General features: G+C 34.5%; 1 protein-coding gene across 7 annotated transcripts in view; it reads right to left on the reverse strand.

The window, feature by feature from the left end:
- The window catches only part of LOC128985378 (desmoplakin-B-like), a 412,041-nt gene that overhangs the window by 262,139 nt on the left and 125,577 nt on the right, over window positions 1-24,325 (reverse strand). For 3 of the 7 annotated variants that reach the window (XM_054404818.1, XM_054404815.1, XM_054404822.1), the window contains 7 exons: window positions 22,787-23,849; window positions 21,647-21,733; window positions 19,180-19,422; window positions 18,262-18,366; window positions 18,015-18,101; window positions 16,018-16,084; window positions 15,464-15,507 (listed from right to left, as the gene is read on the reverse strand). In XM_054404818.1, coding sequence (XP_054260793.1) covers window positions 15,464-15,507; window positions 16,018-16,084; window positions 18,015-18,101; window positions 18,262-18,366; window positions 19,180-19,422; window positions 21,647-21,733; window positions 22,787-23,849 — 1,696 coding nt within the window. Of the gene's footprint in view, window positions 1-9,125; window positions 9,497-10,202; window positions 10,326-11,420; window positions 11,649-15,463; window positions 15,508-16,017; window positions 16,085-18,014; window positions 18,102-18,261; window positions 18,367-19,179; window positions 19,423-21,646; window positions 21,734-22,786; window positions 23,850-24,325 lie in introns of those variants that run through there. The other 4 variants (XM_054404816.1, XM_054404817.1, XM_054404820.1 and 1 more) reach the window with 4 other exon arrangements.

Consider the following 24,325-nt stretch of genomic DNA (forward strand, 5'->3'; position numbering starts at 1 on the left):
GGGAAAATTTTAAGAGCATTAATTTTAGTGCCAAAAATCGTATAAGGTCATTTTTTATATGTTGGTGTGGTATATGTCAAAGGTTTTAAGTGTCCCTATAACTTACCATAGAAAATGTTTGATTAAAAACTATCTTGTAAAGCCAAATACCCCCGCCGCAGAAAACCTGCAGACTAAGCAAATTTCCATTAACCTGATTGGATTTACACTAAGATTCCTCCATAAAAATATCACATTTATTTCCTATTTAAATAGAATTAGTTTAACGAGTACTTAGGTTTGCTGCAACAGGTAGGGTAAGTTTTTTTATGTTAATAGTTTAAGAAGAAATTAAAGTATTTTCCAAATTCGATAAAAATATGTTCATAAACAAGCAAACTACAACAGTTGACTTAATCTCCATAAGAATAACATGGGAATTTTAAATTTACAATTTTTTGGAATTTTCTCCGTAACCATAATTCGCACAACAACACTTCAATATACTAAATTATTTGTTTTTTAAGCTCTACAAAATGGTTTGGAAATAAATTGTCAAATCTTGTGTTTTTAGGGTCAAATATGGGAAAAACCTTTTTTTACCCCATAAAACCCCATATAAAACTCCGTTCCCATAGTCCGATTATGCTGGTTCGCGAACTCGTTCAAATAAATGTTGGTTTACACGTTTATACCAAATTTCATCAAACTCGGATCATTTTTGCTCGAGTTATCGCGCCAACGGACACATACCGGTATATATATATATATGAATTTGAACGGATGGTGATTTTGGAACCTAAGGACCTCAAAACGAAAAAGTAAATCGGTCCCGGGTCCAAGTCTTACAATGAGTACTACGATAATAGCTTATTCCCTATATGGGAAATTCGCTAAAAAACAATGCACAAATTAACCAAACCCCTCTCGAGCATAGTTTTCGTGTAACCTATTGTTAATCTGCAGGCCAAAATAAATTATATTTGACCAAACGTTCTTGCGAATAAACCACTGATGTATCACGTTTGGCCCCTGAACTGCACGCTTCACTGGCTGGCTGACCACTGCCACTACTGCCCTCGTGGTCAATAATGAATAAACTGTTTTGTTGATACCAATACGTATTAATACTTTAATACTTTTTAATGAAATGGCGACCATACAAAGTAGGTATTTTAAGCCAAGTATGAATGGAGATGAGTTTAGGATTAGTAATTACTACCACAATTCAATAGTAGCCTATAAGAGTTGATATAAATATGTATAACAAGTATAATCGTTAGACCATAATTCGTAGGCTGCAGTATCTCATAGAACCTGGGTAAGTATAAATAAAATATGGAAGTCTGTTGAAACCAATGGATTTCTAGTGATTGGAAAGGTGAGTTATTAGCCTAAGGAAGTGATGATATCAAAAAGAGTTTTAATTTGTCTGGATTTGCCAGTACCACTGGGGGTGAGTGGGGGTGTGTACTTTGTGACCAGTGTTACGTAATTCAGACATTAGGTTATTTATCCGGTGGTTGTATTTTTAATTAAAGTAAATCAGAACTATTTATGTTCTCAATGTACACTAACTGTCAAGTTGAGCAATCTTGTATCAAAATTGGTTTGAACCTAAATTAAATTAGCATATTGTGATTTGTTGTTTTCTAAAGCTCATGTTTTAAGCTTATCATTTACAGCATATTTATATTTAGGTCATGCAGCAATATAACACCGTTTGGTAGCAACTAAGCTATCGTTACCATCTATCTTCTACATAGGTCCTACTTAATTTAATTAGAGTCTTTTTCACTCGTCCTACCTAGCCAATTTAAGGTAAAATAGTTATCATTTTGCCTCATTTAAACCAAGTTTTGTCCTCTATTTGAAAGCGGAAACTTGTGCTCGGGCTCCTTGTGTTCGTATATAATAATTATAACGCCATTTAGGGTTACACGTGTCCGTCTCAAAACTGTCTGTTCTAATTCCGTTATAAACTGTAGGTCCCTTAGTTGCCATTAGCTGTATGGGCTATTAATTAACAGCTGTGTCTAGGAATGTCAGCCTTACACAAACAAGACTACAAGATCGTGCCACTCATCCTACACTCATCTCCATTCATACTTGGCTTAAAATACCTTCTTTGTATGGTCACCATTTAATAAGAAAGTATTAAAGTATTAATTTATTTTTAAGAGTTTTGTGGCCTTTTATAACTTTGCATTTGCCCGTCCATATCAGGCCTCAAGTCTGTGCGTGGCACTTATCCAGCAAAGCAAGGGATGAACCGGTACAGTACAAGAGTTGAGCTGTATTGGCATTGGCAGGTACCAGGATCTAAACCCACAATATTGCTCCCATGGATTACGATCGCTGCAATGTTGTGTTCTTGTAGATCTCCCGTAGCTACCTACTACTGTAATGCAATACCCAAAATCTAAAACACCGCATGCATTACGATATGTGCGGCAAGAAAGTCAAACAGTCCAGCTACTGTTCGGAGACAACGAAACTCTAGCAAACAGTAATCTGGTTTGTAGATGTATTGTACCTATTGTGTTACAGGTCTACCACATGTGTACTGAGGGAGGCAACCAGTTTAGCTACAAATGTCCCAACACGACGCTGTTCCAGCAGAGGATGCTCATCTGTGCCCACTGGTACCAGGTCAACTGCAGTCGCTCAGAACAACACTACGCCAATAACTTGCTGATCGGACAAAGGGACAAACCTTTTGTCAATGATGACTCCATTCTCACGACAAGTAAACAATCTTACTTGATTCTTAAAGCCTTATTTATGACAGTGAATAAGTATATTTCATCACTAGGACCTAAAGTGACTCTTTTTGACCCAAAGTCTTCTTTTTTTTTGAGCGAGGGTTAAAATAGCTATTTACATTACAAGTGTAGTAAGAGCGTTTTTACATCACGCAGGTGAATGTTGTGCAACGAGCGAAGGCGAGTTGCATAATTCACCGAAGTGATGTAAACACGCTCTTGCGTAACGTGTAACGTACAAGATTTTACCTGACCCGACAATATTCAGGAGGTTACAAGCAATATGCTTCATTATCAATTTCACTCATCTTCTAACAGTAACGTTCATTTACAAACAAAAGCTAGGTTAGGAAAATTCTTCAAAGCATAACAATAAAATTCAAACACACAGCTGATTTCTAGCGTTGAACGTCGTTGGCTCCATAGAGGTATATTTTTTAAGTTATCCACTCAATGTTATTTAAATGGGTTTCATTACATCACCGAGTGAGTTTTTTTTCAACTTTACATCACTCGAGAATTAAGGAAGTTGTATACATCACGCTTGGGATAGGGAAGTTTAACATGGCGGGTTAGGTAAAGACACTTTTGCCCGTGTGGTGAACTATATTTTTCGTAATATTGAATCATTAATTTACAAACTAAGGTAGAAAACGAAATAATGTTTATGTAAAGATAACCTCTCAAAACGACCTCCAGCTTGTTTTCAATTATGATAATGCAAATAAGCAGCTGTTTAGAAAGTTATTCAATCATTTCGTCTATTACGATTGTGTTACAGTAAATTATACCATATGTCGAGCGATCGACAACAATAGGCTAAAATATCACCTAATAAATCTGTCCTTAAATAATTTCGATCAATACGATAGCAACAATCGAAATTTACAACTGTTTACTACAGATGATTTTTACTCTCTAGGGACTAAACATTATTTTTACTCCCTAGAGAGTAAAAATGCTACTGTAGACCCTGCCAACGCATGCAATAATAATTTATTTAAAAAAACAACCAACTTCGAACTCTCTAAAAATAATGAAATAATTTTAATAAAATAAACTTTTGTAATATTCAAGCTCACGTATTTCAAGTCGTATAGATCTATTATACGCTCTATTATAATGGCTCTATGATGATTTTTGACAAAAAATACTCAAAATTTAAATAGGATTCATATTTAAAGGGATTTAAGGAATTTAGTCAGCTGTTTCAACTAAAAAAGTTCGTTCTATGATATACAAAAGAATTAAAAAGTTATTATATTTACCAACAGGGTGCCAAACTATAATTTTTTTGCATTTATGTTAACAGCTAATTTGAACTAAGCAGCAACAAAAAACTGGGATACGCAATGAGAACTGTCAAAGTAGGATTGTTTACAGTTATGTTTATGTTTTTAATGTCATGAGTAATATGTTAATTTTTTGCGAATTATTAATAATTTATTTTTCTTTATTGTTTAGGTGAAGTAGTAGAACATTATGGCTATGGTAGATGTGCAATAACATAGTGTACTGTCAATTTAAAGAAGCAAATGTTATCAAACTTGGTCCTCGCCTATTGCAAACGCAAAGCTTGAGTATAACTGCAATAAGCATTTTAAACTGATATGCAAACCCCGGGTACTCTTACTAATTATGAGCTATACAGGTGATTAATTTGCTGCAACTGTTATGACCCACCAACTTTGTCAGCAAACAAAAATAAGATTTTAAGGCAAGCATTCGGTGATGTTTTTAATTAAAAAATGGCAACAGCTGGTCCATATAGATGGGATGTCTACTTCAGTACCCAATAGTGAATACGGTGTACATTACATGTTTTGGTCGAGTTTTCGACCACTGGACGACCACTAGTATATTTTAATTACATGTAAATACCAATGAATACAAACCTTGTAAATACTGCCTTTGATATCCAAACAAAACAATTCATATGTTTTTTTATATATTTATGTTATACAGCTATGTTTTATTGATTTTCAAAATACACTCCCTAATCATATTTGCAGTGTGAGAGAAAATTCTATTTTATTTTACTTATCTAAATGTCATCATATTTACTTATTGTTTAATGTAAAACATATTGTAAATAAAACTTTGTTGAAAAAACTGAATTATACACTAATCAGGTCAAACGTTAAATACCTTTCTTATAGTGACAAAAAAATATGCCTTTTTTCGCGAAGTATATATTCAGGCTCCATGGCATGAAATAGTTTATTAATCAATATGAAGCAACTGTTTCATGAAGAACTGTCTGTAGCTTCATTCAAATGGTTTCAACTAACAGCTGTAGGAATATTATTATTATTATTATTATTATTATTATTTATTGACTTCTCTGCACAAATATAAACAAAATAAATGTTTATTATTTTAGGTTTTCAGCATTTTTCACAAAACAAATATTACATTTAAACATAATGTTATATATGGTAACAAATAGAAACTCCTCTGGTTATTTTTGGTGGTGGAACCACGCTGATCGGTGAATCACAGAGAATCACAGAGAAATTGGTGAACATATATAGGAAAAAAACATAGCCACAGACAAATTGAGAACCTCCTATTGTTGTTAGTGGGGAAGTCGGTTGAAAATGAATGTTTTCGCTGCAGTATGACAAAAAATTATTAGCAAACCACCATTTTCATCGTTTTTCTACAGATTATCTGGGTGGCCGAGTGCTTATAGAGCTCACCTTCAAAAATGAAAGTCACTGGTTTGATTCCAAACAAGATTTTTACCAGACCCAGATTCCGTTTTTCCTTGGGCTCTTAATTTAAAATTATGTCTAACACAGGCTAACATTAAATAGTAACCAGCCCTTACCCCGTTCCATTACAATTAAAACACGTTTTAAAATGAAAATGGTGCAGATAAACACAACGATATTGAATTCCTGTTGTTTTCAATGTCAATCAAATAAACTTGCAAAAAACATTTAAAATGTGGAACCCACGTTCTTGTTACCTTACAAAATAATAAAAAGCACCATTGACTAAAATCATATTTTAAAAGGTCAATCCATAAAAATGTAATAATTGGTAAAACAACTGTAATATTTGTAACTTTTTTTTAATTTTACTTATTGGTTTTTGTTTTACAAAGTATTCACTTGAAAAAAATGGGTTTGTTGCAGATAAGGAGTTAAAAACACTTCAAAATCCAGAAATTCTGCAAAACCTCGGCCAAGCAGGGCGGGAGGGCTTAGCAAGGCGAGGCAAGGCTCAAGCTACAAACGACAATGTTCCAACAAACAGAGTGTTACAAAACAACCTCAAGAGACACCAAGAACCCTCTTTAGGATTTACAGGCTCAGCTACTGCTTCTTCTCCAACACCCTTTCAAGCTGCTAACAGAAGAAACCAAGAGGATCTTGCATCATTACCCCTAGCAGGATCTGTAATACCTGGAGGAATCAAGAGTGTTAATTTTTCTCCAAGAAAACCACAAGGCTCTACTTTCAATCCCTCATTTCAATCACCTGTACCTTTTCACCAAAGCAGTACCTCACAGATTCAGTTTGTCAGTAAAGCACCTTTCCAGAGTTCACAAATAACTCCAAGAGTTTCTTTTGTCTCTTCCACATCTCCTTCTAACTCTGTAGATAATACATTTCCCACTACTAAGTCCCCATTTGCATTCACTTCAAAATCTACCACAGTTAAGCTAAATCAATTTCAGCCTAGTGGATTCAACAAACAATCATTTGCAGATTTTTCATCAGAAGCTTCAACATCTAGGCCGGGATTTGAATTTATACCTCCACCAGGTCAGAAACCATCAGTAGATTTAGCCGTGGCTTCACAAGAGAATGCTTTGAGTGGTAGATCGACAACTACCGCTGAACCTGAGGCTGATTCTGAATTTGGAGGGGGATTACCAGAAATTGAAACTACGATTAAAGCTGTTATAGAACAACCGAAAAATGGAAGTCTTCCTCAGGACAAATTCAATACTTTCATCAAAAGATTCAACCCCTTTGAAGAGCCTCCTCAACCAACAACAGAGAGTGAAATTACAATTGAGCAAACTGAAAAAGAATATCATACATTTATTAACAGATTTGTGCCGGATCAAACTCTATTCTCCACCCATACTAAGCTGGGACAGCCAATTGAAGAACCTGTATTCATCAATCGTTTTGTATTAACTCCAGAAGAGTTGGCAAAAGAAAAAGACAGAGTGCAAGTCGATAAACTACACAATCTTTTGCCCCCAGATGACAAGTTAACAGTGAACTTTCCTAATTTTGATCTGATTCCTCCTGTAGATGATTCTACTGACAGTGAGAGTAACAAAATTGAACTCCATCTTCAGGATCCTCGAAGAACACTGTTTATACCGAGTGGGGATGACAATGGCTTTTCTAAAGCAGATGCAGCCCCAATAGTTGTTTCCATCCCTCTACACTCTCAGGACAGATCTCCCAATATGTGGTTCAGAACAGATGATTCTACAGATCCTTGTTCTAGGTGCCATCCATCATTCCTTGTCAACAAAGAGACCTGCATGCCCTGTGTCATAATAAGATGATTTAACTGTGTATCTCTAAATTTTTGTATATATTCCTAGGTTAATGACTAGGTAATCAGGACATGATTGTGATAGTTGTATTTAAGTTGAAATGTTACACTTCTGGTATATTCATATTAGCAAACCGTTCTTGAATTATATACTTGACTATTTCTATATATATACTTTCGGCACTTCCGTTTTGCTGACACTGTATACATGACAAAACTATATTAAGTGTATAAATGATGACTAAAAATTTTGTTGTAAAATATATGTTCTTGGTGTATTAATATCTTAAGATTTATGAGTTACTTAGATATGATTCAGATTGTGATTCAGAAGTGTCAGTATTATTTTTGTTATATTTAATTTCAAATTTTCAAACTAGTATTTTTAATACATTTTTAACATAACTTATAGACGTAAGTTGTAAAAATATAGATTTCTTGTAGAAGTTATTATTAGATGTAGTACGCCTTTGTAGATTGTATTTAAGAAATGTAATCAAGTGATTTAAGTGAGAAGAGACTATTAAAATGAGCCATTCACACTTTACTTTTACACTGTAATTACAAAAACAGCTGACTTTAACTCCCTAAACTAACTCCTAACTCCCTAAAGAAGGGACTAAAAATGATTTTGTCTCCCAAGGGAGTAAATAAAACAGCTACTTTGGGCCCAACACATGTATTAAAAATAGCTGTTTTTGCTGCAGTATAACAAAAAGGTAGCCTACTTTTTGGTGTTCACACCTGTTTATTATTTTGAATCTAATGACTAGACAATGAATGTAAAACAACTTCTTTACATTGTAACGATGTAATCTGTATTAAAATTTATTTGTAAATAAGTCCAGTTTTTTCCAATCCAAATCCAGTTTTTTTATTAAGATTGTTGAGTTTTATTAATAATACTTCCCTCTTGTCTGCCCATCACTTGATTTACATCATCCTTGTCATAAACTTAAAGAAAAATGAAATCTTTATAATTTTCTTTTAACTTTAAAGGCAATATCCTTATTGGCACTTGTGAATAATCAATTCAATCGTTCTGGCATACCTACAACATATTCATTGAAATTGGAAAATAAATATTAATATATTTTCCAATTTCAATGAATATGTTGTAGGTATGCCAGAACGATTTATTTTCCAATTTCAATGAATATGTTGTAGGTATGCCAGAACAATTGAATTGTTTATTATTATTATTTAAGAAAATTATAAAGATTTCATTTGACTTTAAGTTTTTATAACAAGAATGATGTAAATCATGTGATGGGCAGAAGAGAGGGTAGTAAATTAATTAACAAATAAAATAAATTTGAAGAATGAAAAATAAATATTAAAAATTAATTAGCAAAAATCGAAAACAAGCTTTTACCGAGAATAGTCAATATTCCTTTCAATAAAAAATGCACATGTAAAATAATGAAAAACCTCTCTCTTTTGAGCTGAATAGATGAAATGTATTCTGTCTTGAATTCATGCAATTTTTAATGGTATGTATATTTTGTATAGGAATCTTCAAACAAAATTGTTAGCAAACGTTAAGTAAATAATTAGTCTTTGTAGTGTAGTGAGAAGTAACGTTCAAAACACGAGTGAAAGTGGATCATTACATATTTTTGACCATATTTAAAGTACTCGATAAATTTTGCAGTCTCTAATATGTAATGACTAACCCTTAGGCACCCCCTAAGTGTAATGAGGGGGGCCCCCTTTGGCTTGGTGCCCCACGCCACCACGTACATTGCTTACCTTTTAAACCAGCCATGTTTATATCTGCAATGGTCAAACTACTGTCATAACTCTAATACTAATTTACAACATTTTCTTTACTCAGGTAAATAAATCACATTTTGATTGAATAACAATTTATTATAACTCGTAATATGGTAAACAACGGTTAAGAAAATAGCTATGGACATTTATACGAGATTTTGTTATGTACATATATACAAGTAAACAGGGATGTGAATAGGAATCTTAATAGTTAGTAATAGTAATATATTGGTAAAATATAAACGACTAGAGACACAAGGGTGGACTAGGGGCAGCTATGTTGTCCGTGGAGGGTAGTGGACGGAGTGTTCTTGTACCACGGCTCCGTTCTGCTGCAGCGCAAAGATTGTGATGGTTACAGGCTTCCTGAGATCCAAAGATTGCAGAACAGCGGAGGTGCGAGCGGGGGTGTAGATACGCTCACACACCTGATCTACTACCACTATCTGTGGAACATTGCAATTATTTCCAAAATATCACATTACTACATTACACATTATAACTACACATATTGATCTCCCTTAGACAAAATCTGAGCCATGAAACATTAAGTTTTACATTGAGAATCAATAGAGCGACAAACAATAGAGCGACACTAGCTACTGCTTTGATTGATTGTCTATTTATAATTCACACTAAAAAGGAGCTATCTGCAATAAATCTTCTTAAACAATTTAAAATTGTAACAGTTTAAACCTTCACATGAAGGTATTTATTTCTTACTCGATTATTTAAATGTGCTTTAAATAGATGGTGGACGTTGTATAAATTTGGAACATTTTTTTAGAAAGATATTTTATACTTGCTCTTGACTGTTAAACTATTCAAAATCTGTAAAATGCCCAAAATTGTATCAAGAGCCAAAAATCTGGTTTTTAGAGCTTGATATCAAAGATCATGACATTGTCAATAACTTTCAATGGCCAAGTGATTAAAAACCCTATTCCTAAGGTGTAAACAACATTTCTAACACCTATATAACCCGGACAGTGCTATTAAATACAAAAGGTTTATGTGTAATGGAAACATACCCAAAAAAGTTATCCCCCATAATAACTTTTCTAGATTGGCACCCTTTAATGACACATTTATTTCATTCTTACAACAATAAAATCAAGTGGTTAACTCCAAAATGTGGAATGTCTGACAAACCTTAAATCCTGTAACATTATTGGACGTGGGAAGTGTCCAGGTTACCAGCAGACTGAAAGGATCAGGTTTGTCCACCACAGAGAGCAGCAGTGGGTTAGTACTGGAGTAGCCTGGGTCATCACCCTGTAAACAACACTGTACTGTTGTAGTTGCCAGCAGTCTTCAACTGAGTTACCACTAAACCATACACAGAACTTTATTTCTAAAATTTTGGGTATTGTAATTATAACATACAGTATCTAGAACCTACAGAACCTGGAAGCTAAGGGACCTTCTCTCTGGTAACTTGAGCTCAATATAATGCACTATTATGTGTTGTTTAAGTAAATAGAGAGGTAAAAAATTTTAAAGACATACCGGTAAAAATAGTTGTCCATGAATATTCTATAAGGTACCTTATTCAAAGTACCGTAAAAGAAAACTAAAACAGTTAGTTGCATGAAAGCCCAAATAGTATTTATGAATCTTAAAACCCAGCCCCCTCACCAACATTTCAGAAGTACATCCTACACATCATTGCCCTCCCCCTCCCCAAAAAGCTATCCTAGCTATGCAACTATTCTGCACAAGGGGTGAATCCATATTTAGACCCACCTAAATTTTAATGTGAAAAACATGTTTAACACGTTTGCTGCGGCACGTCAAATAGCGGGCGTATCCCCAGTGCGGCGCAGCCCTCAGCGTCGAGTAAACCCGATTGCCGCGTGTGATTGGCTTTCCAATTTTGGTCTGACGAATAGCAAATAACGTGAGGGGATGTCCTGCTTTACAACGAGAGTCGATGTAGTTCGCTTAACACCCACAGATAGCAGCACTGCTTGGAACGTAGCCGGTCCCTTTGGAATTGTATTGCCAAATGGAGGGAAAAAGACGGGACAAAAAGAAGACTTTTGAGATTGCTAGACGGGGATTTTATGGGGAAATTTACTACCAACCTACACCACAACAAAATGTAAGTCACATACTACACGCTAACGTGGTATAGGTCCGCTTTCGGCCGACGCTAGAGCAAAAACGAAGATATACAAAAGGCATTACCAAGCCTTCCCGATGGGGTACGGACGCACCGTACGGGGGCCAAGCGCCGTACCCGATCGGGAACGGCCGCACTCTACGTGTTAAGAGTGTTCTGTCCTTATTAAACTGTTACCTGTATTTTTACATAAAATCTTTCTACAAAGAATTATGAATAGTAACACGTTTATAAGAGCGACTCGCCTCCGAAATTTCAGTGATTGACGGCTTGAGAGTTCCGTTAATGTACTCGTAGAGAGAGATCCGGGTGAAGTCATAGGTGAGGACTGGGTCTAGACTAAGGTTCTTGAGCAGGTCATTGAAAAGCCAGGGACAAGGGCGCAGTTGGTCAGCGAGGCATCGGATCATGTGGTCCTTGACTCGACACTTGGCTACCAACCCCGACACTATGGAGCTCAGGTCCTCACCCGTCTGTGGAACAGTCAAACATTACCGTTCAAGCAAAACCAATATATCCTTTAAACAGTTAAATAATCTATATATTAATAGGCAAGCATGTTTCTTTAAAACCTTTTTTTTCAGATCGTGTGCATCATAAGGAAAATCTATGCATACTGATAAAAATATATTTTCCTGTAAGTGTGCAGAATCCCTTTATAAATTCAAATAGGCGCAAAATAAGCACAACAAATTAATTTAAAATTTGAAAAAATTAACATGGGCCTTTGTTATGCTGGTGACAAAATAACAACGAAATATAAACAGAAAATCTAAACAAATGAAAGAAATTCCAATCACAGATAAGAGTCTCTACATTACATATTTATATTTTGGTCGAGTTTTCGACCACTGGATGACCTCTAGTTCTAATTAAAGTAGAGTAAAAAAGATTGAATGATATTCATTCCATTATATACTCCTAGGAAAATATTTTGGAATTCCAATTTAACATTATAAATATCTAAAGCATTACTACTGAGACATTAAAAGGGTTATCAGTAAACTAATGTCTCCAACAGGTTTCAGTCGTGGCGAAAAGTGAGTTAGTTCAAATTTGACACTATCAATACAGTACTGTGCTCATTACTTTCCCCACATAGCACAGAATATTTATTTGATATCAAATAAACGTTCAATATATCAAACTATGTCAAATAAAAAATTTGATATTTATTTGATATTCATTTAATGTTCAAAATGTCAAAGTCAAACAATGTCAAACTTTGAATATTTATTGTATCTTCAAAATATCAAAGTCAAATAACATCAAATTTAGAATATTATCTAAATATTCTTAATGTTAAAAATTTGATTTTCTCTTTAAAAATTTCCAAATATACTAGTTTTAAAAATGTTTAGATTTAACTTTTTAAATTTTTTAGAGTAAAGAATTAGTCCCCAGCCTACAGGGGCCCATTTCATAATAAACTACAAGTTACTACAACTTGTAACTTGTTATTTCCATTAGATTTGCATTGGGCAATCAGCTGATTTACTAATAATATTAGTTTGTACTTTATTATGAAATGGGCCCCAGTTTGTAACATGGAGGTCGGAGGTCAATTATCTCAAAATAATTAATAATAGGAAGGAACACTGAACACTGTAATTTTTAATTAATTGATGATGGATTTTGACTTTTCGCGGGGGGGGGGGGGGGGGGAGTTGTTGGAACATCTGATATTTTTCTGAATCTAGGCTTACTACACATTTCAAGAAGAGTGAATAGGAAACACAGCTTTTTTAAAAGTTTTGTTTATTAATAAAAAAGTCAAACTCTTAACGATTGGCCTTATCATTTTATTTTTACTAGTAAATTAAACCAAACGTAAATTTAAATTTTTTTAAGTGTAATATAACTCTAAAAATAAATGTTAAGTATCTAGTTTGAGCTTGACTTGGCCCATCCATTCGTATGAAAGGAAGAGAGGAAGACTGAAGACAAAACACCAACTTAATTCTAACCTAACTCAGCAAACAAAACATTACAATACAAAACAAATTACAAAATCCGTCGTGCGACCAGTGGTGGCCAGTTTACTCACGTGTGGATTTATTTATTTATTAACCAACAAATTGCCCATTTTGAGGGAAAGTACACGATTTATGTAAAATTTACCTATGACAACTAACTTGTTGAGTAGGCTACACAAGTAGTGAAAATAAAATATGGAAGCAACAAGAGTATCAAGATTCAAGAACAAGACGAAGACATAACCTCAAATCAGTTAACTTAAGTGTGCTGATATTTTGTTTAGTGTGTGTCACTGTTAGTTTAGAGTTGTTATTTTTGTGACTGGGTATTGGCATAACCTACACCGAACATCTTTTCACGTTTTGATCCTTGGAGTATGTAAGTATAAGTCACTATACCTAGTAACATAGACGTATTTTAGGCCTTGGCCTTACCTAGACCTAAGTTAAGCTACTGTACAAATTAAATTGGCCAACTTATCATTCCTAATGCCTTAACTTAAGTATAAATAGATAAATCTGAAACCTCAAAATAGGCAATCTGTTTTAGAGGAAGTATTTTTCTGCATACTAATAAGGCCTAGGCGTAAGCTACTAAGTTAGGCGGTTTGCTTAGTTCTTACAGAACCAGTAGTTTATTTAGCTTCAAAGGGCAACTTCCGGATGAAAATAGTGTTCAAGATATAGGCTAGTAAGTAGGACTAACTTACTGGTTTACAAGGCAAATGGAATACCATACTGTGTTGTAATACCTTGTTAGGCTAATTTTGAAATATTACTAAGTTATGTGGGTTATATTTTACGTCAGTCACTAACTTAAGTTTATGTAAATTCACCATCAAGAATAAGTTAGCTTAATTTAGGCTAGCCTAGGCCTAACATAAGTTATTCTACCTCAACCAGGTTACAATTTACCGGTATTATAAAAGAAATAGCCTAGCCTATTTGAAATCCATTTTCCTTTTAAACTGAATTGGGGTACACTTCCGTATCTGTTGTCAAAAACAACTGAATGAACATAGGCTATAACGATCGATATTTTCATTCGGTTGTTTTTGACAACAGATATGAAAGTCTACCCCTGTAAGTCTTTTGTATTTTAGTTGTTGTCTGCTTCCTTTACCAACCAATGATTAGGCCTAACTAATCTTGATACATATTTAGGCCAGAGAAAGGTATGCATGAATTTAACTAAAAGTAGTTTTCTCTCCATTGTTTCAGTTGATAACTCTGCAGCTTTGGTGGAAGTTATTATTTGGTAGCAGTGAATAATTTGCCTACGGTACCAATTCTCCCGAGTGACAAAGTGGCTGTCTAGCAGCCTGTAGGCTGGGAAGGAGGAATAAATTTTTCTTTTGCAATCTGCATCTGAAGCCAGCTATCTTGCGTAAGTTTTTTTTTTATTTACAATCAGACATTAATAATAGGTAGGCATACATATATTTCAATTAGGTTTTCTCAAAGTTAAAATAAGTTAAAATAAAGTTTCAATCTTAGGTGTTTTTATTTCAATTTTTCTGTTTGATTCGCCATGACTGTGTATGTCTTTTTTGCCATAACGGGTACAGTTCCGCAGAGAACCTGCGATATATTATCGGATGAATAACATTATATATCAATAATTATCCGATTCAATACATCGTTCCCTATGTTTTTTCACTATGTAAACATCAAATTGAGTTATGATTCGGTGCTATGTGGGTCCTCACTACTATTTTAGCAGGTCCTCCATCCTCATGTAGCGAGTTTCATAGTAGTAGCCAATAACAGTGTGAGGGAAAATCTACTCAACATATGAATTATGTAAGTTAATTAGGTTTTGTGATCGAAGGGGCCAATGCTGTTAAAGTATATCACCAGTCAATGGTCATAAAAGAGGAAAGGTCTTTCGACATAAATGGTGAAGGGAGTTCACGCAGTTGGTTGTAAACGTTGGCACAGTATTAAAAATTTTATGAACACTATAGGCCAAGTGTGGTCATTATTTGCCATTAATACATAGTTTCTGTTTCTCTAATAACATTTACTTATTTCTGTAGTTTTAGGTTTTCAAATGTTTTTTTTTTCTGTAAGCAAATTAGACAACCAGCAAAATTTGAGTTCAACTATACTGCAACAAAACCGATCGTCACTTGGGGTTGGAATAGTAGTAGTGTAAAGATAACAGCGCTGATATCAAATTTGAACTAGCTATCTTGGCCTCAAATGGAGCTCATTAAAGACGTTACTTTGCAAAAACTATTGACTAGAACTATATAAAGTTAGAATCATATTCATAATTAATTAAAAAGTACACAAAGATATATACTTACATTGTTATTAATTACCGTAAGAGAAGGAGATGATTGATTTGTGCCTGAAATAAGCAGTTTACACATTAGCTAATTGGAGAGCAGATCTTAAGTACAATATTTTGTTTGATTTTAACTTTATAAGTAATATATTTTAAAACCAACAAAACGTACTAGCTTTTGCAAAACAAATAATACAGGGCTTTTAAGTGAGAAGGTTTCTTGTATAATTTTTGCAAACTCTCTCTGGGCTCTTCTTGTCACTCAGTCTTAAGTACAAAAATAAAATAAACAGAACTTATAGCACAGTTTTCTGAAAAAGGTTGAAGGGTCTCTGAAAAAATAGCTTTTGTGAGGGAACTTTTACAATCACAAAACTAAATGGTTACTCAAGACAAGCCTGTCAATACAGACGGACATCGGACATGGCTATCAACGCTATATTAGTAGGAACTGTCTGAAAGCACCGCTCTTGATGGTTAAAAATTCAATATGAACCCAAAAGTCATTGATACATTGGTGTGTTGTTTTGACAGTCCCATGTTAGCAAATGCATTTTTAAGAGAATCTAGTACCTGGACGGCTCTGGTTTGCTGGGGTTTGCTCTAGGTTATCATCAAGGAGGCCAGGAGAGGTATGGTTCTAGAACAGGAGAGGTGATGACAACAAAATAGCAATAGGATATTTATTAAATTATTTATGTTAATTACACATATAATCCTAAGTCTTTCCAGGGTCACAATCATGTTCCATCAACAGGGGGGAAAAACATTCTACTATTGTCTAAAGTAGAAAACAGCTTTTCTGAAATATGCTTCCCCATGATTATTGTTACCAGTAAGTTGGTTATTATTATGTTTAAGTTCTTCCAGGTTTGAGAATTGGTTTAAATAAAAAAAGACCTGTTTTCATAAGGAAAGAGTGTTGCTCAGCATGCCTTTTAAGGGGAGAATTCTTTTAAAATGTTTATTTGATTTTTCAATTTATGCATGTAATCGCTTTTGCTTCTTACTTAGTGCTAGTATGATGTTGGCTTTGCTATCGTTTGTAGTAAAAAGTAAAATAGTAATTTCCCTGGGTCTTTTGTAGAAGAGTGCTGCCCCTCAGTGGCGGATCCAGAGGGGGGTGAGAGGGTGACCCTTGGGCATATATTTTTTACTACACGTAATGTCAAAATTTTGCCACGATTGGCAAAGACGATAATGATGTTCAATTACCACGGAGGTTATTCAGGGCCGTGACCACGAGAGAGAATGACAATGTCCACACGACCGGGGGAAATAAACAATATTTTGCTGCGATCGTGGAAGACGATGCTAATGTTCCGTTGTGGGGGTTATTTGATGTTTTGCTATGACCGCAAACGCGTTGCTATGGAAGACGTTTCCGAGACTTTGGGAAACGAGGATGATGTCTACATGGCCACAGGAGATGATCAGAATTTAGGCCCAAAGGCGAAAGACGACAATAATTGACGATAATGTCTACCATGACCACAGGAGATATTCAGAATAAGGCAGCGATCTCGGAAGAGGTTTATGGTGATAGTTACTGCGGGGGTTAAACAGGTTTTACCCTGACCACAGAAGACAATAATGTTGTTCATACGACCCCGGGAAATGAACAAAAATTAGCGAAGACGATGATGACTTTTCCGTGACTGTGGGAGCGGGAGATGATCAGATGAATTTAGTTGCGAATTCGGAACGACGAATGGACGATAATGTCTACAGGACTGCGGGAATTGTTCATGATTTTGCCGCTATCAGGGAAGACAATGATGATGTTCCGTTACCTCGGGAGATATTCACGGTTATGCCATCACCGCGGGAGACAATGACGATGTGGGGGGGGGGGTCTTCACCAAAAATCTCGCCCCCCCTCAATCTAAAGCTGGATCCGCCTCTGCCGCCAATATTTATACCATGGAAAAACCCCGTTTAGGTTAGGTGATTTTTAAATTTTTGTGATTATTTCTGTTCAGTAGATAAATTAAAAAAAACTGTGAGTAAAAATATAAAGATAAACTAAACTAAACTTTCGTTATTCCACAGTTTAAAAAGTGGCGGCCCTATTCTGATAAATATCAATTTCATTTTCCCAGGATTGATTCTATAGACTCAACCCTCGACCTAGAATTGCTCATACTTAACAGCAGCAAAGAAGTTGGAACTCAAATAGGAAAGTTATGCCTGTTATACCGGTACTGTAAAGATCATGTCAATTTTATGGTGTGTAGGGAGGGAAGAGGGAAAGGCTCTCAACAACACTGTGAGTCACACAAATAAAGGTTAACTAGTTGTATTAAGTTAGTTGAGATTACTGTACAAAATACAAAAACAATGGCGGGTGGGAAAGTGTTTTTCTGCACATGTGCACCCCGCTCCCCACTCTAATTGACACCATCTATACCCTATGTTATTTCAATTATTACGACATATCATACCATTAGAGAGGATCATATTGTAAAACAAATACATGTTTGTGATTTATTACTGAAATCATTGAGTTAATTGTTATACAGTAGTGAAAATTTAAATAAATTGTATGTTTTTCTTTTAAAAAAACTTACCATTTTACTTTGTGGAGCAGTCTTTTGTAGGATACTTAATATATGCCTCAGCTGTGGGGCATAAGTATTTGTACAATTCCAACAATTCTGTAACAATTGTAAGGGTTAAACACATTTGGAGTTGTAAAGCTTACAGTAAAATTACTTGCTTAAGCACTTTTTTTCAAACAGGAGTTTGGCTCAAAAAATAAATCCTTCCAAATTAATTATGTATAGATTAGTATAAATTAATTTTCCAAAAACTTACTCTGGAATGTTGATATGCTGATATTGTTCTGTCCAAAAACTTGACTGGAATTGGGTTGTTTGGATCAAACTCTTTGATTATTTGCTCTGATTTGTAACAGTCATTCTGTAACAATTAGAAAGTATGAAACAACATAAATCAGAATTTTAGAAACGTGATCTAAGTATAAAATGTTTTATCCTATCTTCCAACTGAAGAAAATATATTTTTACCCCAAAACATGTATATGATTTGATATTTGCTTGGGTTGGAAATTAAGAGGAAATAATTAAATGTAATAGGATGTATCGCACACGGTATTCTAATTAATAGTTTTATCTTTCAAGTTTTATACAAAAAATTGCTGAAATAACGATATCAAAACAAAACATGAATCATCCTTCTGAATGACTTTAAGATTTTACATGATGACGACTTTAAATTTGGGACAAAAATTGGGATGGATGATCTAGTGGTCTACATTAGTGGTACCGGTGCCTCTTTACCACAACTAAAACCAAGTGCATTTAATATAAGCATGAAATTGTTTGGATATGTAGCTAGATAAGATTATATGTTTAAAACGCCAACGCACCAGGATATTTGTATTTTAATACAAAAATAAGCTAATGAAGGACGGGTGCTGAATGAATGAGAATTACAGCTTTGTTACTGACTAAGATCAGTTTCTTGTCAAAATCCCAATGATCAAATGCAGCAGGTTCCAATTGTTAAATGTTTGAAAAATTTGCAGACTTTTCTTTAATTACTAAGATGAGCTGATTCTATGATGAGCTGATTCTTCAACCAGGGCGCCAGGACCATTTATTGAAAGTCCAAAATGATCACAAATAACAAATAAGTTTAGTTTCAAACGTAAAGAGCTTCTGACTTTTCTCGGGAATGGATAAGCTACTGTATCTACACATTAAGACGTACCAGTCTACTAGTGGAAGGAGAAGGTGGAGTGTTGGAAGCTGCAACATCCCTTGTTGACATCACATCAACATGGTGCTCAGCCGCATCTAGGAGCTCCTCGTGCAGTGAGCCGGCCAGACTGGGCGCGTCACTCCCAGGACTGGGGACATCCCTCAGCTGTCTCTCTCTCTCCACTGCTATCATCAGCTGATCATTGTTGTCTCTCTCCTGACTCAGCGCTGCACGCAGCTCTAGAACCTCCCTCTGGCAAACAATGTAAGGATAATCTTCATGGATGTGTGTACACCACACCGTCACACACCGTAGATTTGAGATCTTCGGTTGACAGTCGGGTGGAAAAAGATCAATCACATAAGTTTACCAATGTTTCAGTCTCGATATCGAGAGCCATCTTCAGGGTGACCTGACTTCCATACAGTTGACCATTGACATACCAAGTGTGCTGGTGTTACGTTATCCTGTAGATGGCACTCTACATCCAGGCCAAAACATTGATGAACAGATCTGTTTAATTTTTTGCAATGTTCATCGTCCAAAGAACAAAAATCTATAACATAAAGATGACGTCATTTTTTGTAAAATATTAAATCAGAAGTGACATAAATCATGTTAAACCTTTGTACTTGTTTTGATTGACATCCTACATTAGATTGGACTTTTTTTTAGATCAAAACTATTTTATTGAAATTCTATTGCACATGCAATAGTGTGTATTTAGGCCAGTCTGTCTTATTTAGTAATTGTTTTTGTATATGACAACATTACACAATATTTAGGGTACATTTAAGTAGTGTTTGTCATCAGACTATGGAGGGCTTGTTTTTATCCACCTTATTAGGTTTAGGATACAATATTTATACTGTAAAAAATGTATAACCATCCAACCATTATTGTAGCTCTTCTTAAGTTCTAAACAAGTAAACATTTGTCCAACAATGCATACTTGTAGCTTGTAGCTGGGGATAACCTTGGAGTTTTTTTTAAGAAGGGGCTGTTTTTGTGTATGGATCCATAGTTTGCGTGTACACAGCAGCAAGGTGGCTCGTTGCTTACTGGATTCATTGGTAAACAAAATGGCACCATTTGCAGCTCTGTATAGCTGATGTAGGCCTATACGAGTATGATTTGTTGTAAGTTTTCCCAAGATTTCTAAAGATAATGGCCCTAATGCAATGAGTGAGAGCAAAGTGCAGAAATAGGCTAGGGGGTGTAATGAGTGTAAAAATGCAGCCTTAATCCTTTGTGAGAAGTATGGCTACCCACAAAAAACCTAATTCCATCCCAAATGGAAATTATTAAATAACTATTAAGCTACCTGTTCAATATCCTTTGGTTTTGATGGATGACGACCGGTTTGATGACGACGATCACATCAATCAATCCTCGATCATAGGCAGCCAATGGTGGTCATAGGCAATGTTTGATTTGTTAAATACACTTAAAATTGAACCCAGAACACATTATATTTACAAAACATTTACAGTTATCCCGGACTGAGACAGAAACATCGCGATGCGTACACGCTTACGTCGGGCCGGTCGCAACTTTCTTCTCTAGTCGCGGCTGCCTCTACGTAAGCGTACACGCATCATGATGGTTTCTGTCTCACTTTGGGAAAAATAACTATAAATATTTTGTAAATATAATGTGTTTGGTATAAACTTTAAGTGTATTTAACGAATCGTTTTACGATGATTGACCTATGATAGAATATTCCCTGATGATGTGACCGTCTTCACAAATCGGTCATCATCCAACAAAATAAAAGGATATTGAAGAGGTAACAGTTTATTTTACAATGTAAATCTTCAATATCCAGTAAGTTTAGTAGGAAAATGAACTCTAAATGGAAATATTTCAAAGCATTTTCAAACTCCCTAAACGATTTCTCCACTTTAAGCTCTATCATTGCATTAGGGCTATTTATATATCACTAACTATGGCTAAACATATCACTGACCTTATCTCGCATGCGGCGGGAGATTCACAAATTTTAAAACTTTCTAGACACACAGCAAAGAGTACAAATCAGCTACAGAGCTGCAAGTGGCACCATTCTGTTCACAAATGTAAGTGGCGAGGAGTCTCATTGCAGAGCACACGCAAACTAACAAGCTATATACACACAATCGGTTCTTACCTTAAAATCTACCCTCGTACTTGACTAATGTTAAGTATAATAGTTGATTTGATTTTGTTTCATATAATTCCTGCGCCTGTGTATCTTCTATAAATATTAATAATGAAGCACTGCCTTCAGTATATCGTATATGTGTAAAATGATTTAAGACAGATCTTCATCATAGGTGAAGAGATACTTTTACCAAAATAACACATTCTTGTTTGACTTTTTCTTAATCTTATTTAGGTACATACTCAACCAAAACTTTTACAGTACATGCCCACGCAAAATCTTACGGTATACAAAAAAGTATCTGCTATTTACTACAAAAATAACTCAGTTTACCTCTAATGTCTGCACTTCTTCTCGCAACTCGCTAATCGTAACCTCACTTTCGTCTAGTTCTCTGCCTCTCTGGTTTAACTCTTTTCCCTGTCATTAAAGACAAAAATCAATTAGTTTATCTGAAAATACACTGTGTCCCAAAAAAAAAAAAAAAAAAAATCTACAGATTAATATATGTGTTATCAAGGGTCGTAGAAAAGTCAACTATGGCTTATTTTAAAGGTGAACTTTAAGTTTTTTTTAGTAATATTCAACAGTAATCAGCTGTTTCATTGTTGTATGAATTTCCAAAACATTGAGTTGCAATTTTTGTCTGGGGGTTATGAAGGATCAAGTGTGCCTATCGATCGCCGGTCTAAAACATAGATGAGCTTAAAGCAAAGATAAGGGAATACTTTAGAAAAATATCTAATGAAATGCGCCACAATGTGTGGTTGGAGGTGGAACACTGACTTGACATTCTTCAAGCAAATAACGGAGAACATGTAGAGGTTAGGCGGTGAAACCATGGTAGGGAAAACTTATGAAGTTTAAGGAAAATATTGTATATAAATTTAACTTTTCATGTTTAGTAGTAAAGTTTTTGTTTTTACACCTGTTTACTTTTGATCCATTCTTTTTGGGACACCCGGTAGTGCATAATTATGTTGTAAATAACACATTTCTCTTCTCACTCTTTATCAAACCAAAAGTTTAATACCAAAACACAATAGCATTGTACGTAGTGAAATTTAGAATAACAATGTTTTTAAGGGATTTGTATATCTAAGTTTGAAAAAAATTATGTGTGTATCACCAAGCATATTATTTTTAAATTTATTTTATTACTTCAGCTGCATGAGCACCCTCTATCTATGCCACATCTGTTCTAGATATAGCTAGGCCTATGTCTAATATGTTTTTGTTTTTATTTAAAATCTTAGATGTGTCACACCTAGACTAATATTTTCAAAAAGTTTTAAATGGGGTGCATATGGGATGGATCGTTTCTAGCATACCGGTATACGAAATAATCCCTTCTTTTTGTTATGTGAAGGCAAGAAACATCTAAGTATATTATAACAATGAAAAACAAAACACAAATAGGCTAAGTGTTTTTTGTTTATTGTATAGCAAAATAAATGGGTAAATTACACTTACCAAACTCCTATTTATTTCGTCAATTTCTACTTTTTCTTGTTCTCGTAGATCTAGATCTCCTAACAAATCTCTAATTTTTCTTTTAACAATATCCAGTTCTTCTCTTAGTGGTTTCTCTATGTTTTCAATAAAATTATTTAACTTATCAATAGCATCTTCTCGCTCTGAAAAAAGCCTGTCATGCTTTTCTTGCAATGTTTTCTTCTCTTTATCTTTTTGTGCCAATTTTTCTGTTAAACGAGATATTTCATTCTCAAGTTGATTTACTTGCTCTTGAAACTGTGTTTCTAAATCATTGTTTCTAGACAACCTCCTTATTTGAGCCTCAGCCTTTATAATATCAGCCTGTTTTTGGCTCAGTTCCTCTTCTAGGGATTTCAGCTGTTGTTTATACTCTTGTTCCATTTTCATTAACATTTCATCTCCCGCTTGAACGGTTTCTTGGTAAGCCTTTTCATTGAATTCTAACTCTTTTATCCGCTCATCCATCACCTGACATTTATTTGATAACTCTTCAATAACTAAGATCGCTGCACTGGAGGTCCCAGGAACATTAGGATTGATCACTTCTCCTTTTTCTTTGAGGGTAAGAAACCTTTTGATCTCCTCTAAACTTTTTCTTAAGTTTTCACTATCGTGGCATGATTGCAATCCGGGTGAGGTAAAAAGAGTTTTGTTTTCTTGCTCAGAATTAATTGGTTTAATTAAGAGAGTATCACTAACTGAACCGCGGGAAACTAATTTTCTATTTTCACTGTATATGTAAGGCCTGGCAGAATTTAGCATTCTCCACAAATAATACATAACCATGGCTGGAATTATATTTTCCAATGTATGTAGACGGTAACGAACTTCTATTTCTTTCTCCTCCATTTCAAAATTTTGCTGTTCTAATTTGTTCACTAGTGCTTCCATTTTTGCTGCATACTGTCTAGCCTCATTTCTTTTTCTTTCTTCCTCTGAAAGAGAGCTTCGTAGGTTTGACATAGTTCGAGCATTTTGCTGTAATTGTACTTGCAAATCACTTTTCTTTTCTCCTAATGCACTTAATTTAACCTCTAATCTGAAAAAAATATCAAAATGATTTAGAAACAACACAATATGAATATTTACACACTCTCACTAGGTTGTCAACAAGCATTATTTAAATTAAGTCGTGGAAAGGTCAATGAATACCTAAATATGATTAGATTAGTCTAATAAAAAATTATCTTTATTTAAGTGTTGTGACCAATATCAGAAAACAATTATTTGTTTTGAAAATAGCGAATACCATAGGTTATATCCAAACTTATTAGGATGGAGCTTTATAACTAAAACAAAAATGTCCACCATATGTCAAAATATCTGTTGCTACATTGAAACCAGTAAATGAGAAAAAAAATAAAAATAAAAATTATCTTCTTTAGTACTATAGTGAATGTAATAATGTATTTTACAGTCATTAACTATCTCAACATGTGATTACAGAATAGTTGTATTTCCTACATATGTTGAAAAACATTATTTACAATTTACTTTTGATACTTACATATTGAA

The sequence above is a fragment of the Macrosteles quadrilineatus genome, unplaced genomic scaffold (genome assembly GCF_028750875.1).
Source record: "Macrosteles quadrilineatus isolate MER2022 unplaced genomic scaffold, UCM_ALF_1.0 Scaffold_2__2_contigs__length_208266976, whole genome shotgun sequence".
In the NCBI taxonomy this organism is placed as follows: Eukaryota; Metazoa; Arthropoda; class Insecta; order Hemiptera; family Cicadellidae; genus Macrosteles; species Macrosteles quadrilineatus.